This window comes from Phyllostomus hastatus, unplaced genomic scaffold (genome assembly GCF_019186645.2).
Source record: "Phyllostomus hastatus isolate PE091 unplaced genomic scaffold, TTU_PhHast_1.1 phas_contig_348, whole genome shotgun sequence".
Lineage (NCBI taxonomy): Eukaryota > Metazoa > Chordata > Mammalia > Chiroptera > Phyllostomidae > Phyllostomus > Phyllostomus hastatus.
The window spans coordinates 8265536-8282562 of record NW_025333860.1 but is presented as its reverse complement, the minus strand read 5'-3'; the positions used below and the strand labels follow the sequence as shown (position 1 = coordinate 8282562).

Sequence of the window (17027 nt, the reverse complement as noted above, 5' to 3'; positions counted from 1 at the left end):
CCAGGTCCCCAGGAGGGGGCACGTGAGAGGCAACCACACATTGATGTAGCTATCCCTCCCTCTTTCTCCCTCCTTTCCGCCCTGTCTAAAAGTAAAATAAATAATATCTTTAAAATAAATAAAATTAATATATGGAAGGCTATCAATAAATGGCAGTTTATTAATAATAAACAATCATCACCAATTTATAGAGAAATTTATTATCCTTAAAGAATTAGTGCTATTTACTTTTTAAATTATAAAAATACACATGTTCATTTTTTTAAAATTTAGAAAAAAATAAACAATAATTTCATTTTCATAGTCCAATAACAACTAAGTTTCTGTATTTGCAAAGGCATCTATAGTACTTGTCCCTACTTTTTTTTTTCTTAATGGACCACATTTGGGAGTTGAAATGTATGTTAGGTTACCATAAGAGAAATATAGAACACTAGAAGTTTCATTCTCAAATTTCTTCCCCTTAGGGAGACCAAGAAAAAGTAAAGCAAACCAGGTATGTCTTTGTATACCTGTCTATAGCAGACCAGGTATGCTATCTTGAATGCTCTACAATGTACCATAAAATTCTTTAAGGCTCAACTCCGTGAAGTGTTTCACAATTCCCCTCAAACCCATGATCTCTTCTTCCCTGATCCCCCATATCTCTCATACAGCACTTCTCGTTCCCTGCATTGTAGCTATCCATGTTCTTTTCTTACCCGCTACGCCCTCTTCCCGCCCTTCCCCTTGCTCTGTCTCCTAGAGCTGGGGCTTTAAAACTGAGGACTGTGAGCCTCCTGAAATTACACAAAAAAGTCGTGTTTCTGTAGGTACAAATACCTTTTCCTGGAGAAAACCCACATATTCATCAAATTCTCAAAAAGGGTCTGAGAACCCTGGCTGGTGTGGCGCAGTTGGAGGATCAGCCTGTTCACCAAAATGTTGGGGGTTCTATTTGCAGTCAGGGCACATACTTATGCTGCCAGTTCAATCTCTGGTTGGGGAACATATGATTTGTCCTAGGTGATATGGCTCAGTTGGTTGGAGCATCGTCCCATAAACCAAAAGGTCGTCGGTTCATTTCCCAGTCAGGGAACATGCCTAGGTTGCAGGTTCAGTCCCCAATTGGGGCACGTATGGGAGGTATCTGATTACTGTTCCTCTCCCTCCATTTCCCTCTCTCTAAAATCAGTGGGTATGTCCTCAGGTGAGGGTAAAAACAAAAAAGAGATCTGGGACTCATAAAAGGTACAGAACCCTAGTCTAGGGAAAGATGTGATATAATTCTTATTAGATCCTCTACAGGGCCTAGCATCTGCCTATATATAGAGAGAAACATTTGTTGGTTTAAAATTGTATTAATAAATAATAAAATCAATGCAAGGTTTTTGTTTAATGCAATATTTTAAATTAATATTTCTCATATAATTACCTCATTCTCTCATCTTAATAATAAACAGTCTCTGAAAGGAGAATCATGGTTACCAGGGCCTATGGGGAGGAGGAAATCACGAGTTACTGTTTAACGGGTTCAGTTTCAGTTTGGGAGGATGAGAAAGTTCAGGAGATGGATGGTGGTGGTGATTGCATAACAATGTGAATGTACTTAATGCCACTAAACTGTACGTGTATATTTTATTGCAATAAAAAAATACAACTTTTTATTCTCATATAACATTAATCACCTATTACAAGGCAGACTCTTCATCAGATGAAAGGAATAAGAGATACATTGGTTAAATTTTAGGATATAAGAAAGAAATCCTCAAAGGAGAAGCAAATCTTAACCCCAGTCTACACATTGTTGGTTTTAGAGCATAAGCACAAATTAAAACTGGGTGATACAATCGTAAATCCAAACAGACAAGCTTTTATCTGGGTAAACAAAGGTAAATTGCTTGGGCACTTCAGTTTATCTGTGTGAAGCAAATTAAATTTTTTCAAGGTACCAAGTCACAACTCAGGAAAGAAATGAAAATGTAGTCCAAGTTTATCAATGTATTATCCACATGAATAATATAAGCATTTTGGATACCTGCAATAGGCATTTCAAAGTGTCAGGAACACATTTTATTCAATAAACATTTAGTGAGTATTCTTAAGCCTAAGAACTATGTAAGTCTCAAAACTACTTAAAAAAGAAAAAGTAGGCCATACAGTATGCTGATTATAAAGAAGAAGAATTATTTTCCTATGGTACTTCACCCTACTCCCAACTCATACTTCAGAGCCTGCCTCACTAAAGAAAGTCTAATTCCATTAGGTTACAAATATATTTAAACATCAAAAATATTCATATTAATATGCTATATTGATATTTCTAAACAATGTGTATATGTTATCAAAAACATAGATTCCAAGCCTTTTGATGATTAAATGTCAATGATATTGCTTGGTTATTTATTACCAATAAATAACTGATTTGCAAAGACATTTAAATATTCCATTATCTTTCTAAAAGTCCTCATATATAAAAGAGATTCACAAATATTTCCTCAGTGGAATCTAGGTAAGATTCACTTAAAAACAGAGTTAACATAAAAACTGACTATGAAATTCCCTATCGTAAAAAAGATATCCCCTACTATAACGAAGTATTGTGTATACAAAGTAAACTAATGTGTTTATTGCTCTCTTGTCTTTAACATCAAATAATTAGCAGAATATATTGGGAGTAAAAGAGAGAAAACTGTATTTGAACAATGATTAAAATAAAATTTAAAAAAATAATAATAATAATTAGCAGAATATAAAATTTTTCCATAGTTTAATTTACCAAAAAGCCAAATTTTCCTAATATTTACTTGTTCAGGAGTATGCATTCAATAAGTATTACGTAGTGCCTGGCATGCATCAGGCACTATGCTGTAAGTGCTGGACAGCTGTGGACCCCAAGTAGCCATATCCTACCTAAACATGACTGCTTTTCCAGAACACAGATTTACATCACCACCTCAAGTGTCTTTGTGTTTTTGAAAACAACCGTTCTGATAACAGTTTGAAAAATTTAATTCATGAACCTGATCTCTGATTATGTTTATTAAGATATAAACATTTTTTGCCTGTTAGGGAGTTTGTTTTTCTGTAAGGCAGCAAGCAGCACACCATCAAAGACAGCACAAATTACTTTGTTAAACTTTAAGATTTACCTGAAATGGGAACATTCTGTGAGACCGATAACTGCACATCTCCAGTTCCTGGTGGCATGTCAACAACTAAATAGTCCAGTTGGCCCCAATCTACCTAAAAATCAAGATGACATAAATAACATCATTGTATAACAACTGCAGTAATAATAGACAACAGCTTTCACTTGAGCTATTACCAAAAGCCAGAGACTGCTGAGGATAATATGTGAAAGGTAAATGAATCAATAAGAGACAGTCCCTAACTCTAGCAGACCTCTGAATGAGAAGGTTAAATTTCCAAATGGTGTCCTCGTCCCCACTACACATGTACACAAATGGTGAACCCATTTCACAATGGGCTTCATTCAGGACCGACCATTTATTTTCACTGGGAACAGCCGTATTTTACCCAAGAAAACCTTAGCTTTTTGTACTTTGGAGAAAAGCCTCAGCACTTCCTATGCCAGATACTAATAGAAGTTTTAAAAGTTTGTTTTTCCTTTATAAAACATAAAAATAATGAAAACCTAAAGTTAACAGTAAGAAAATTTTAGAGGTATGAGTTCCAATAATACAATATTTTGATTGTTTCTTTCCAGGCATTTTTCTAAACACCCATGTCTAGAAAATTCAGCTATATAACCAAGTCCTTAAGGCTCAGCCTCAATTTAGACAGGTCTCAAGGGTGTCCCAGGCTCCTTTCTCCTCAGATAGTTTCTCCAAGTCCCCAGTCTCAGTGCATGGCAGGCCCTAGGATCCTCTCAGTTGCTAAAGGGAGAAGCTTGGAATCATTTTTTAATTTCTTCCTTTCCCTCACTATCCCAGTCACTTATATTTTGCCTTCTAAAAATCTCCCCAATGTATCTACTTCTCTCTTCCCTACTGTCAGAACCCAACAGAGGCCACAGCCATCTTTCTCTAAAGCCTCTGAACCAATCTCTGCTCCAGCACTATCTGTCTAGCCTATTCCTAACACCAATGAAAAACGGTCTATCTAAAATGCAAGTCTGATAGAGTCACTTTTTGTTTAAAACTCTTCTATTGCTTTTAGGACAAAGTCAGAGCTTAAGCTCCAGAGAACTCTGCTTGGTCTTCTTCACTTGCTAATGCCTCCTCATTCTTCAGATGCCAGCTTGAAATTGACTTCCCCTAACTTCTGTTAGATTAGATATGGTGTTCCTACTGTGTACTTCTCCCATTCGTTCATTCGTTCATTCATTCATTCATTCATTCATTTATTCATTCAACCACTCAATCATTCACTCACTCACTCAACAAATGTTTATTGAGTATCTACCATATATTAGGCATTGAGCTAGGTATTGATAATTAAATGGCATCATGGTCCCTAGCCTCCCAGAATTTATAATATAGAGGGAGACACATATTAAGCACATTATGAAATAACCTGCGCAAAGGGAAAAGGTTAACATATGTCAGAAACTGAACGAACATCAACAAAGTCAGAAAGCAGTGATGGGGGAAAGGATCACAGTCATTTACATTTGTTTCATGATCTGTCTTTTCATGAAAATGTAGCTGAGTTAGAATGCCCGGCACAGAATGGACATGCTGTAGATGCTTAATAACTACTCTTTCAAGGAATGAATGAATAAATGAACACATACAAAGGTTCAAGAATTTTTTTAATGTGTATATAATCTCCTATCTTGCTTCTTAAAACAATAATGTAAAATAAGCCTTTTCCACATAGTCATATATTTTTTAAAATTAAAGTTTAGATGATATTGGGTCAAACAGATTCATTCATGTCATAACACATTTACTCAGTACATACTTATTGAGACTCAATTTAGTGCCAGGCACTCTCCAGGTGATAGGGATAGAACAGTGAACAAAACAAAGTCCCAGCCAGCATGAAACTAACATTTTAGCGAGGGAGACAGACAGACAAACAGAAAGACAAATCAGATGCTATGAAGAAAACAAGTATCCCTTTCTATACAAAGTTATTTGGTTCCTGATTCGGATATCCAGATCAAATAGCAAGAAATATTTTTAAATCTTTTCAATCCCAGAATTTCAAAATACAAGTAGTAAGAGTTCAGATAGCAAAGGATTTATCAAAGAATTTCTTTGGATCTCCTTAGTTTCCACAGTCAGATGGTGAAAGATACTCAAAGAGCAGGAGGAGAAACAGAATGGCAGAAGGTGACCCTTTAGACAGGGTGGTCAGGGCACTGGGTGAAGTGAGAGAATAGCTGGTGCAGTTCTCTGAGTGACATCATTCCAGGCAGAGGCGACAGCCATCGTAAAGGCCCCACGATGGAGTTATGCTTGGCACACCCAAGGTATTGCTCGGAAGACAGCGTGGCCTTTCTAAAACAGCATCCCCCAACATCAATCTCTCTCCTCCTTGGACGCTGTTTTTCTTCAGAACATTTGCAGTATCTCACATTATATAGTGACTTGTCTTTTAGGAATTCTAAGGATATTTCTCAAACACAAGTACTTATTTAATGACACATTTTAAGAGAATGATGAAATGATGAACATAAAATAGTTCATTTTCAAAATAGGGTTTCTTGGTTTGAAAAATAGTTACCTCAAAGTTACCCATGACCATAATCTATAAAACAATCTGCAAAAAAGGATAAAGAATACTTTTCATGTTATATCCTCTGCACTGAAACCACTAGCCCTGGTGCGCTGACAAGCCTGTTTCAGAGAACATCAGATGGCTGGTACCGACAATTTATCATTGTTGTTTCTTGGTATTTAATCACATTTATCACGGCTCCAATTTCTTAAAAGACAACTGTTAGTAAGGCTCCTAGGAGCTAAAAATACTTCACTGCTAAGGCCATTAATTTCAAATGACTCTTAAACTGAATTTAAGCTGTTTGAAAAAAAGAACCTGGCCCTAAATCTCCTCACACACAGCAGGCATTCCACAAAGGCTTGTCGCCCTGCACTGAACTGACATCAGTATCTGAGACCCAGTTTTACAGCATTTATTAATACTAACATTGAAATACATTAGTTACCAGGAAGTTTCAGTTCTCTTAAAAAAGAGTCATCAAAGCATTGATTTTAGAATTACTTGGGATTCCCTCGGGGTGTCCAACCTGTGGCCCACAGGCCACATGCAGCCCAGAATGACTATGAATGCGACCCAACACAAAATTGTAAATTTACTTAAAATATTATGAGATTAGTGTTTGTGTATTTAATGTGTGGCCCAAAACAACTCTTCCTCTTCCAGTGTGGCCCAGAGATGTCAAAGGTTGGACACCCCTGCAATTCTACTTAGTGTTTGTTCACTTGTATAAATTGTGTTACTTAATGTAAGGAAACACATACTAGCAAAACACCCAAGTAGCTCATTTGGTAAAATCCCATGGTAGATTCAGATTTTGTTGTGGCCCAAAGCATATGTAATTTGTTTGTGAAGTCTTCTCTAAGGACAAGAATACAAAATTAGAAATGCAAAATAAGATATAAAAGTAAATATTTATTTGGAATGTGAAAAGAAATCACCATAAAATGTTGGAGACTTAGAGATTCAAATTCCTTTCTCTAAGATCACTTGAACTGAAAATGCTTACATAGAAATGCTTCCTGATTGCAACCAGCAAGTGTGGAACCCTGAGCATAAATTTTATTAGCCTCATGGTAACCCAGCTTTGGGTAAAACCTTCTTAACTCCCTCTCGGGCTCCAAACTCAAAGGATCAGTCTACAAGTGGAGCTACTGAGGTAGTTCAGAAATGCCCTGTGGATATAATGAGGGTTGAGTCACCTGGAGTTCAGTTTGGCAGTGTTGGTCTCAGCCCATTTTAACTCTTCCTTCTGGGGAAAGAGATACTAACTATAGGCCATCTCGTTTCTCAGATGAACAGAGTTAAGGAGAGGTAGGGGTTTTTAGTCAGGTCACACAGGCTTATTGTGGGGTAACAAATTCCCTCCTTTTCTGTTCATTCTCCTCATTCTTAAAGGGCGCTGAGGGTTGCAGCGTCTGAGGGTCTGTCTTCTGCAACTTTTTCAAGCTGGGAGTGGTTATTGTCAGGGCCTCCATTACAGAACTGAAACCTTTCCCTAGCTAGCTTCAAGTAGGCCTAATATCTCCTGGCTGTAACTCCAACTGTTCATATCCCTGGGTTATTATTATCTGTTGTTTGCCTCAGGTCTTTTACAGACAATGAAACTAGGCAGCTCAGGAGGCAAGGCCCAAAGATGAGCAGTAAAAGGATAGTGGCAAGAGATCCTAAGAGGGGGAGGAACCTAGTGAGGGTAGTAAGAGCTCTTTTTATTGTATGTCCTGGGAGTTGGAATGGGCTCTCCCAAACAAGTGTAACCATTTGGCTTGGTTGTATATCTCAAAGATAATGACTTCTACTTGTTCTGTATTGTTTATCCATGTACAACATGAGGAACTGATAATGGTACATATCCCACCTTGTTCAGCTAAGAGAAATCTAGGGCCTGCCAGCCACAGCCGCTAGCCTGCATGTCATAGCACAGCATGCTGTACTAGCCACTGCACAGGCTCGTCCTTGTGTGGCCAGCTAGTAACCTAAAGCAATTTGACTGTCTAAGGGACCCATGTGCCCAGGGCTCTACAATGATCTATTTAAGACTTCAAGCTTGAGCAGTAGAGCTGGCCAAAAGCCTGACTGTACAGATTAAATTCCATAATATCAGGTATTTAATGAGAGATATGTCTATGAAAACAAAGGTTAATAATCATAGCAAATTACAACCCAGCTTCTGAGTTTGTAAGGCTGTCAGTCAAGATTTCTAGTTGTAAGGCTGAAAGCATTTGTAATTTGAAGTGGCTGCGATGATGTTCTCAGGTAAACTCTCTATGTAGCTTTCACAGCATCAATTCCTGAGATTACTTGAGCATAAGCTGTTGTGGTGATTCTCTGAATTTTATGTCAAGTTGTCCATCTTTAGCTTGCATGGCTTTGGAAAAAGGCAATTTTAGTTCTCAGTGGTTTCTAGTCAAAGGATGGGAGAAAAATTAGAAACACGTTTTGAGAATCATAGGCAGATACTGGAGGAGACTAGAAGAATTCAGGATCCAGTCAAGTTTACAAGTAGAAAATAAAACAAAACCTAGAATCTAATATTCTCAAGCCTAAATTAAATTGTTCTTTCACTTTGTTTATTAATGCATCCAGTGCTTAAAGGTTATGCCACCAGAACTAGTTACTAAATCTCTGTTAAATTATTTTTGTTTCTTTTTTGTCAACCTTATGAAGGGAAAAATATTCCAAACTAGCACTGACTGGGTACTTTTAGGCTAATATGTCTTCTCCAAATAACATTTTATATTTTATATACCAAATAATGCCTGATAATCTGAGAGTAACTCAAATACTGAAATAAAGGCAATTTCTTCTTTTCTGAGAAATTACTGGGAACTAAAGGTATATCTAACATTTGAGCAAATATGATCATTTGTCTTTTTCTGGACATGTTATAGTGTGGTGCTATGAATGAGAAAAGACCTCACTTCATAGGATGCTGGAAGCACAAGTGCAAACAGACTGAGTTGCAAGTGTTGAAAAGGAGGGGCCCACAGATGCATTCCATTTTTGGCTTCTCAGCTGGCTCAAGCAGTTTGCCACAGCCAGCCTCCAGGGTAGCAGTTTGTATCATCAGCACTATACAGTCACATTTAAATACCATAGAGTTACTATACTCTTCTCCAAAGCCAAAGTAGAGTGTCCCAGTCATTTCAGGTCAGCTAGCAAGGTCAATGTGAGCCAGGTGAAAATGGGGTGGCCCCTGGGCCTCAGGAGTCAGGGAGGAAAATCATTGCCGGGAGAGGAAGAGCTACAGCCTGCTAGAACCAAAGTAGTAGCCAGGAAAAATTAAACTTCTTTTTTTTTTTACTTTATTTATTTATTTTTAGAGAGGGGAAGGGAGAAAGAGAGGGAGAAAAACATCAATGTGTGGTTGCCTCTTGTGGGCCCCACACTGGGGTCCTGACCAGCAACCCAGGCATGTGCCCTGACTGGGAATTGAACCTGTGACCCTTTGGTTTACAGGTCGGCACTCTATCCAGGGCAGAATTAAACTTCTAAGGGAAAGAAAAAGGTGCAACTAAGGAACAAATAGAGATATTTGAAGCTGGAGAAATGGGACAAAATGAAAATTAAATAATTTAAAAGTGGGCTATATCCAGGCAGCTCATTCATACAGTGCATGGAACATTCCACAAGTGATAGAGCACATTCTTAAAGGAAGTAGGGCTGGGCCAGACACTGCCTCTTTCCCTCCTATCTGCTCTTAATTTCTGACTTAATAGTGGGTTTTGACCCTTATGCCCACCTGACTCATAATTAGTAGATCCCAAAATAGTGTCATTGTATCTGATTCTGGCATTATATCTGCTGTGTCTACCTCATACCTAATTTCTGCCACCTGTCCCTGACTTCCTAGTTCTCAGACCCCAGTTAGGCACAGCCCTATACTAATAGCAAACAGAACAGTACTTGTGCTTTGCTTGGAATCCCAGACATGAAATCATGTGACTACCGGCATAAAAGATGCAGCTGACCTTGTCTCAGACCCATTGACAAATTTGTCAGGAAAATTACCAAGCTCCTAATATTTTTTATTCAACTAACCTCCAGGGTTTGAATGGGTTTTCAAGCTCTAAGAATTCTGGAGTGACTGTTTTTATAAATACCTATCTCTGCAACTTCAGTGTAAGCTCCCTGACAGAAGACACCATTCTTTGTGTATCTCTGGACTCCCTCTCCACATCCAATCCCCTCCATAATACCTAAACAGTGTTCAATCAACATCCACTGAGTGATTCTATGAGCCAAGTTGCTCCCTACAATTGTATTATACTTATGAGAATTTTCCATGTGAGGTACCTTTTATATACAGTATAAATCTAATATAGAACATGAAGTGTTTTTAAGTTTAAACCATAGTTTTTGCTCCACACAGTGGACTATTCATAAAATCATGCAACATTTCACTTTCATAGCAAGAAGAAAATTGCTAGAAAGGTGAAATTATTTAAATATAAATACCACAATAAAAATCTGAATAACAAAAATTTCTACTTGATGGCCTACTGACTTGTGGAAATAAATGATGCAACCACATAAATTTATCCCTGAGATCATTTTGATAAGAGCTGACCCCGTTATAAAATGAGAACACATTGTAAAAGTTACAACAATGATGTAAATGTTCTTCCCTAATATTTTCTTTTTCTTTTCAGATTATAAAGTTCGCTAACCCATTTTCAAATGTTTTCCTTTCTACAGGAAAAAGGGCAGGAGGGTAGAGGGCTAGACTACTTGAACAATCCTGTCAAAGGCACTACCAACCAAGTGATAGTAGTAATGTTTTGAAAGAGAAAAGAGAAACTTTAATCTATTTTTCAATCTATCATCATCATTTCATATCCTTAGTTGTTCTAGCAGAGTTGTAGAGCACACTGGACCTGACAACCTGGAGAGAGCATCCATTCACAAAGGACCTCTTATCCAAAACCTGATACATGGGTCAATCTTCGGTAACTCCACACCTAGTTTCTGAAACACACACACACACACACACACACACACACACACATTTATATTTACATTATAAATATATTATATATATTTATATTTATATATATTTAAACCTCAACTAAGGATATGTTTACTGATTTTAGAAAGAGGAGGGGAGAGAGAGAAATATCAATGTGACAGAGAAATATCAGTTGCCTCCCATATGTGCCCCAACTGGGGACTGAGCCCACAACCTTTTGGTGTACAGGACAATGCTCCAACCAACTGAGCCACCTGGCCAGGGCTGAAATAATATTCAAAGATTATCCAATTCCCAGGCCAGCCCACAGACACCCATGTAAACCCACAGTACAGCTGAAAGAGTAAAATGTTACAATATAAAAATGATGCTAACACAAAAGTAAAAACATTTCAGTTAATTATGGGATCAAATCTCTAGGTTCTCTAGGATCCTGCTTTAGGCCAACCCCTTACACAGATGTTCATAACCTAAAAAGAAGATGTTAGTGAAGAATAAGACTACTACTAAAATGGCATAGAAGATGACAAACCTACCTGAAAAACAAGAATTTAAAAAATTTTTTAATAATTACTAGAACAAATTTTACTTTATTCTTTTTTTAAATTTAATTTTTATTGTTTTTGTCCATTACCATTTAGTCGCCCTCTCCCCAGCAATCACCACACTGTTGTCTATGTCCATGGGTCCTTTTTCCTTTTTGCTTAATCCCGCTACTCCCTAACCCTCCCTCCACTAGCTGTCATCTGCTCTCCAGCTAAAACAAATTTTAAAATAAAAACTCTTCCTATACACCTAAAAATTGAAGCTTCAGATTTTTTTTCCCAATAGGAGTAAGAAATTATTAACTTAATTTTGGACAGTTTATAAAATATATTTAGATATGTGCTACTCTCTTTAATAAGGAAAACTATAAAACTATAATATTCTTTTTTAAAAAGTCCTTAGAAATATCATTGTATTTGGGGGGATTCAAGGTAATGAAGGGGCAGAACTAAATCTGCACTGAAACTGCATGGAGCCCCACTGAGACAATCCATAGTCACCATCCACTGGTCTTGATGATTCTTCAGGATGTTACAGAATGTGAGCAGCGCTACTGCTCTAGGAGAACAGTCTATCCAATGTACTTACTGCATTCTGGCAATGATCTGAAGAACTATCCTAGTTGAGTTTATTTTTTTAGTTTTAGTTACTTATCATCTGGGGTCCTAATTTTGAGCTTTAGGGTCCATTAGGTGAAACCGAGGTAATAGGGAAAAGATTGGGGAAGAGGGGTGGCTCTGCAAGTAACAGGTGAAGAACAGCAAAAGGAAACGAAGTTATTGAGAGCCTATTATAAGGTAGACGCTAATACTTATTATATACTATGTGACATTGTAAAACAGGCATATTATAATCTCTATTTTACAGTAAGAATACCGAGGACTTAACAAGACAGATACCCATAGTCAGGCTGTTGGTGAGTGATGGAGCTGGGATATGAATCTGGTCTGTGTGACTACAGTCATGTTCCCAGTCTCCCATAGAATGCGGTGCAGCAAAAAATATTCTCCAAGACCGTGAAGAATTCTGTACTAGTATGACTTCGCTGTACTAGTAAGTAGGGGCAGTAGATGCCATTGAGTGAGCACATTGCTGTGTAGCTCTCATTTCAAAATGACTAAACAAGTAGAACAATAAATCTACAACAAATTTTGTGTTAGGCTTGAACATTCCTCTGTGGAAATTATTCGAATGATTCAGAAGGTTTTCAGGGACAATGCAGTAAGTGTGACACAAATGCTTCAAAGATGGTCAAGAATCTATTAAAAGTGATCCACGTTCTGGAAGGCCTGCAACAAGCAGAACACCTGAGAATGTTGAATATGTCCGGGCTGCAATCAACACATTTTGGCAATTGACAGTGCAAGAACCAGAAGCTGATCTGGGAATTCCAAAAACTACTGTGTCTGACATTTTGACTCAGGACCTTGGCATGAAACATGTCATGGCAAAATTCATTCCATGGTTTCTGCTACCAGAGCAGAAGAAACATTGTACTGCAGTTGCTAATGACTGGATTCAAACCACTACCAATGAGCCAGGTTTCCTCAAGAAGGTCATAACTGGAGATGACTTGTAGGTCTATGGCTATGATCTGGAAACGAAGGCCCAGTTGTCCCAATGGAAGTCGCCTGGTTCTCCATGCCTGAGGAAGGTGTGGCAAAGTCTCAGCAAGAGCAAGACCATGTGGACTGTGTTTTCTGATTGGGAACGTGTTGTCCATCATGATTATGCCCCTCCAGGCCAAACAATTAATAAGTACTACCTCAGTATTCTTCATCAGTTGAGATGCAATATGCAATATGCAATATGACAAAAACAGCTGCAGCTATGGGCAACTGGTGATTGGCAGCTTCATCACTACACTGTACCCATTCATGCATCACATCTCATGCAGAGTTTCTTGGTGGAACATCAAATCACCCAGGTGACTCAGCCTCCCTACAGCCCAGATTTGGCACCTTGTGACTTCTGGCTTTTCCCAAAACTAAAATCACCTTTAAAGGAGAAGAGATTTCAGACTGTCAATGAGATTCAGGAAAATACAACAGGGCAGCTGATGGTTATTCCAAAAAAGGATTTTGCAAAGTGTTCTGAACAGTTGAAGAGACACTCGGAGAACTGTGTGAGGTCCCGAGGTGCTTACTTTGAAGGGGACTGAGGTGTCATTGTTCTATGTACAATGTTTCTTGTATCTTGTATCTTCTTCAGTACATGTCTCTATTTTTCATATTACATGGCTGGATACTTCCTGAACAGACCTTGTCATATATAGGGCTTGGTACTATTTGTGGTTTTAGGCACCTACTGGGCAGTCTTGGAACATATCCCCACAGTTAAGAGGGAAATATAGTATAAAATAGAGTCTGTAGACTCACAGAAAACTTAAATAATATAAATAAGAAATAGAATTATTTATTTCCTTTAACTTTTTTCTTTTTCTGGTTAATTATAATGTTTCTTTTACTTCTGAATACTTTTAATGGTATTACATAGTACTCTTCCTCTACATGATCTTTTAAAGGTCCTTAGGTCCTTAATATTACAAAGCAAGTGTCCTAGTAACCATGGACATAGTGACTATAAATTTTCTGACTTTGTGATATTAAAGAATATTTTAACTTTCAATAATCTACCACTGAATTGTTTTTTTTTTAAATCACTAAGTATCATCTTATCAACCATGTACAAAAGAAAAATTATGTGGAGTAATTGTTTAAATCAAAGTAAATAACCCAGGAAGACTAAGAACAGATTTTCTAAAAATATCTATGGCTATTAAACACATTTTTAAAAACTGGCTTAGTGCATTTTATTCTAAAAATTTAAAGATCTAAATCATATGGAGCCGGAAATCAACTAAAGAAGCTATTGCTCCATATGCAGTTATATTTTAAGCCTGAGCTATTATAATGCAGCTTCCAGATTTTAAATTCGTATTCAGACATTAATTACTATAATTTTTTTAAAACAGCACTCTAAAGGGGAGTCTGGAAAAAATCCAGACTGTGAACCAAAGGGGAAGTCTGGCAAAAAAAAAAAAAAAAAAGGACAATAGCTGGGTACAGACAGGAATCCAGAAATACATTCATTAAACAGAAAAATTTTAGTATGGGAAATTGGCATGTCTAACTTCCAATCATTTGTGTCTCTAACTAGCTGTAATCATTGTGGGTCGTCCAATTAACCTTTCTAGATCTCAGTTTTCTTATCTATAAAATAAAGTGTCTTAGATTAAATAATTACTAAGGGTTCTTCTATCTACTTTTTAAAAAGTGTGACTGTGATCTCTTTGTGTAAATTGGAGAATATTTGTGACAGATTTGATCATGGAATAAAAGTGGAAAAAAAGGCATTTTTATCTAAAATACCAAAATGACAAAACAAACTTTTTGAAAAGGGGGAGCACTTTATATAAGAACAAGAAATCTCAAAGATATTTGGTCCATTGAAAAATTTATTTGATAAAATGATCATATTTTCTTTGGAAGTTTAACTAAATTTTACAAAGAACTAAGATTTAAATTTGTATTGAACTACAATCTACTCTGATTGCCATCCTAAAATACCATTTTCTAGCTCATCTAGGAATTAATGTGTTATAGCTTCACAAAACGTCAAATGTTACAAAATAGATGCATTCTGGAAAAGCTGTTGAGGGGATGGCCACTAAGGTAAGGAGTGGAGACGGGATTCAAATACAATTCCTTAAAGGTTGAGAAGTCCAATCCAACTCTCCAATTAATATAAAACTTCATTCTACAAACACTCATGACAGGGATACACTAGCCTACAAAAGAAAGTTCAAATTATTCATTGCATACTACACACTCAAATACAAATTTTGGATCAATAAAAGGATGGAAGAAAATTGTCTCCTAAGAATCTTCCCAATATTTTCTTTTGCTATATAGGAGAATGGTTTCCTTTTGTCTTTATTTTGTCAGACGATGTAACTTCAGATATGTTTTGTTTTCTGATCTGTCTTTAGTTGCTATATGTGCTGCTATTTATTATACCTCCCCCTATTTTTAATATAAATAAGAATATACTCAATTATAGGGATCAAGACTATAGAAATATATTTGAGCTTTTTTCAAAAAAGAAAAAGGATTATATCTATAGCATAATTTTTGGAAACTACTCTATTTTCAATAAAGAAATCAGTAAAGTTTCAGTGATAAACATAGGGGTTTGTAAAAATGTCAATAAATACATTATCAGAAAGTAAAATATTGAAATTTTATTAATTTACAGTTTAAACTTAGACAAGCTGCTGAACTTTTCTATACCTGTTTCCTCATCTTTTTAAAAAACATTTTAAAATTTATTTTTAGAGAGAGGGGAAGGAGAGGAGAAAGAGAGAGAGAGAAACATCAGTGTGTGGTTGCCTCTCACATACCCCCCACTGGGGACCTGGCCTGCAATCCAGGCATGTGCCCTGACTGGGAATTGAACCAGCAACCCTTTGGTTCACAGGCCCACATTCAATCCACTGAGCTACACCAGCCAGGGTGTAATTTATTTTTTATAAAAAATAAATTATTTTTATTTTTTAGAGAGGGAAGGGAGGGAGAAAGAGAGAGAGAGAGAAACATCAATGTGCGGTTGTTAGAGGCCGTGGCCTGCAACCCAGGCATGTGCCCTGACTGGGAATCGAACCTGCGATGCTTTGATTCACAGCCCACACTCAATCCACTGAGCTACGCCAGCCAGAGCTGTTTCCTCATCTTAATACAAAAAAACAAACAAACAAAAAAAAAACCACGGAAAATTTTACGACGAGAAGAGACCACAGAGATTATCTTCTCCAATGTCCTTATCTTATAGATAAAACAACTAAAACTCAGAAATCAGATAAGGGGATCCAAGATGGCATCAGAGTAGGTGGAAGCTACACTCATCTACCCTCAGGACCAAACTGGAATTACAATTAAAATACAGAGCAATCCACCTAAATAACCACTGGAGACTAGCTGAAGAGAGGTCTTATACTAAGGATTTATAGAAGGAGCTACATCGAGACTGTAGGAAGGGTGGAGACACAAAAAGGGTTCCACTCGTTCACACAGGTGGGGGCTGAAAATTCCAGAGGGATATCTCAGCTCCTGGGGTGTTACCCCTCAGAAGAGTAAACTCTCTACCCCAAGCCAGGCTCCCCAGCCCAGAGCACCAGAGCTGAGAAGAGGCACCCACATAACATCTCACTGTGCACATCAGTGGGAATTCTATCTGCCAGGGAGATACGGGAGTCCACTAGAGACACAGGAACCCTCTTAAAAGACCAACACACAAAATCTCTTGCACAGCAACTCACCCTGAGCTCAGGCAGAGAGAGGGCAGAGCAACTAGTATTGCATGAGGAGAGACTGGGATTGTGGCTCTGGGGAGAGAGCTAAAGAGACAGCTGTTGGGATCCCTCTGCTGACCCTCTACCACATTTCAGATGTCATCTTTCTTGAGTGCAGCACACCTGTCCATATGGCATCAGACTGAGGGAATGCAATAGCCCCACCCTCTAGATTCTGTATAGCCCCACCCTGCAAAGCTTTTGCCCTGAGGAGTTAGCTACCTGGGCATGGGTGTAGTGGTCCAAGTAGACTCAGTGGGTGTTAGTGACTGAGTTGTGTGGTTTGGGGGCAGGGGCCATTGTCCCCACTTTCTGTGAACCTGATTGGCCTCTCCCCCTCATGGCAGATAAGCTACCTCAACCTCTAAGTTCCCAAAAGCCCTACCCTGCCATCTCCTGGTGCCCTGTCCTGCTGAGAAAGTAAGGGCAGGATCCAGGACAAACTGAGTTGTGTGGCTCTGGAATGGGGACCACTCCCTCACTTTCCCCCAA

The 17027-nt window shown here is 37.8% G+C and overlaps 1 protein-coding gene across 2 annotated transcripts in view; it reads right to left on the bottom strand.

Moving 5' to 3' along the window:
* Window positions 1-17027, bottom strand: part of NUBPL (NUBP iron-sulfur cluster assembly factor, mitochondrial) — a 269067-nt gene that overhangs the window by 75158 nt on the left and 176882 nt on the right. For both annotated transcript variants that reach the window (XM_045841286.1, XM_045841285.1), the window contains exon 7: window positions 3132-3225. In XM_045841286.1, the coding sequence (XP_045697242.1) occupies window positions 3132-3225 (94 nt within the window). The remainder of the gene's footprint in view (window positions 1-3131; window positions 3226-17027) is intronic.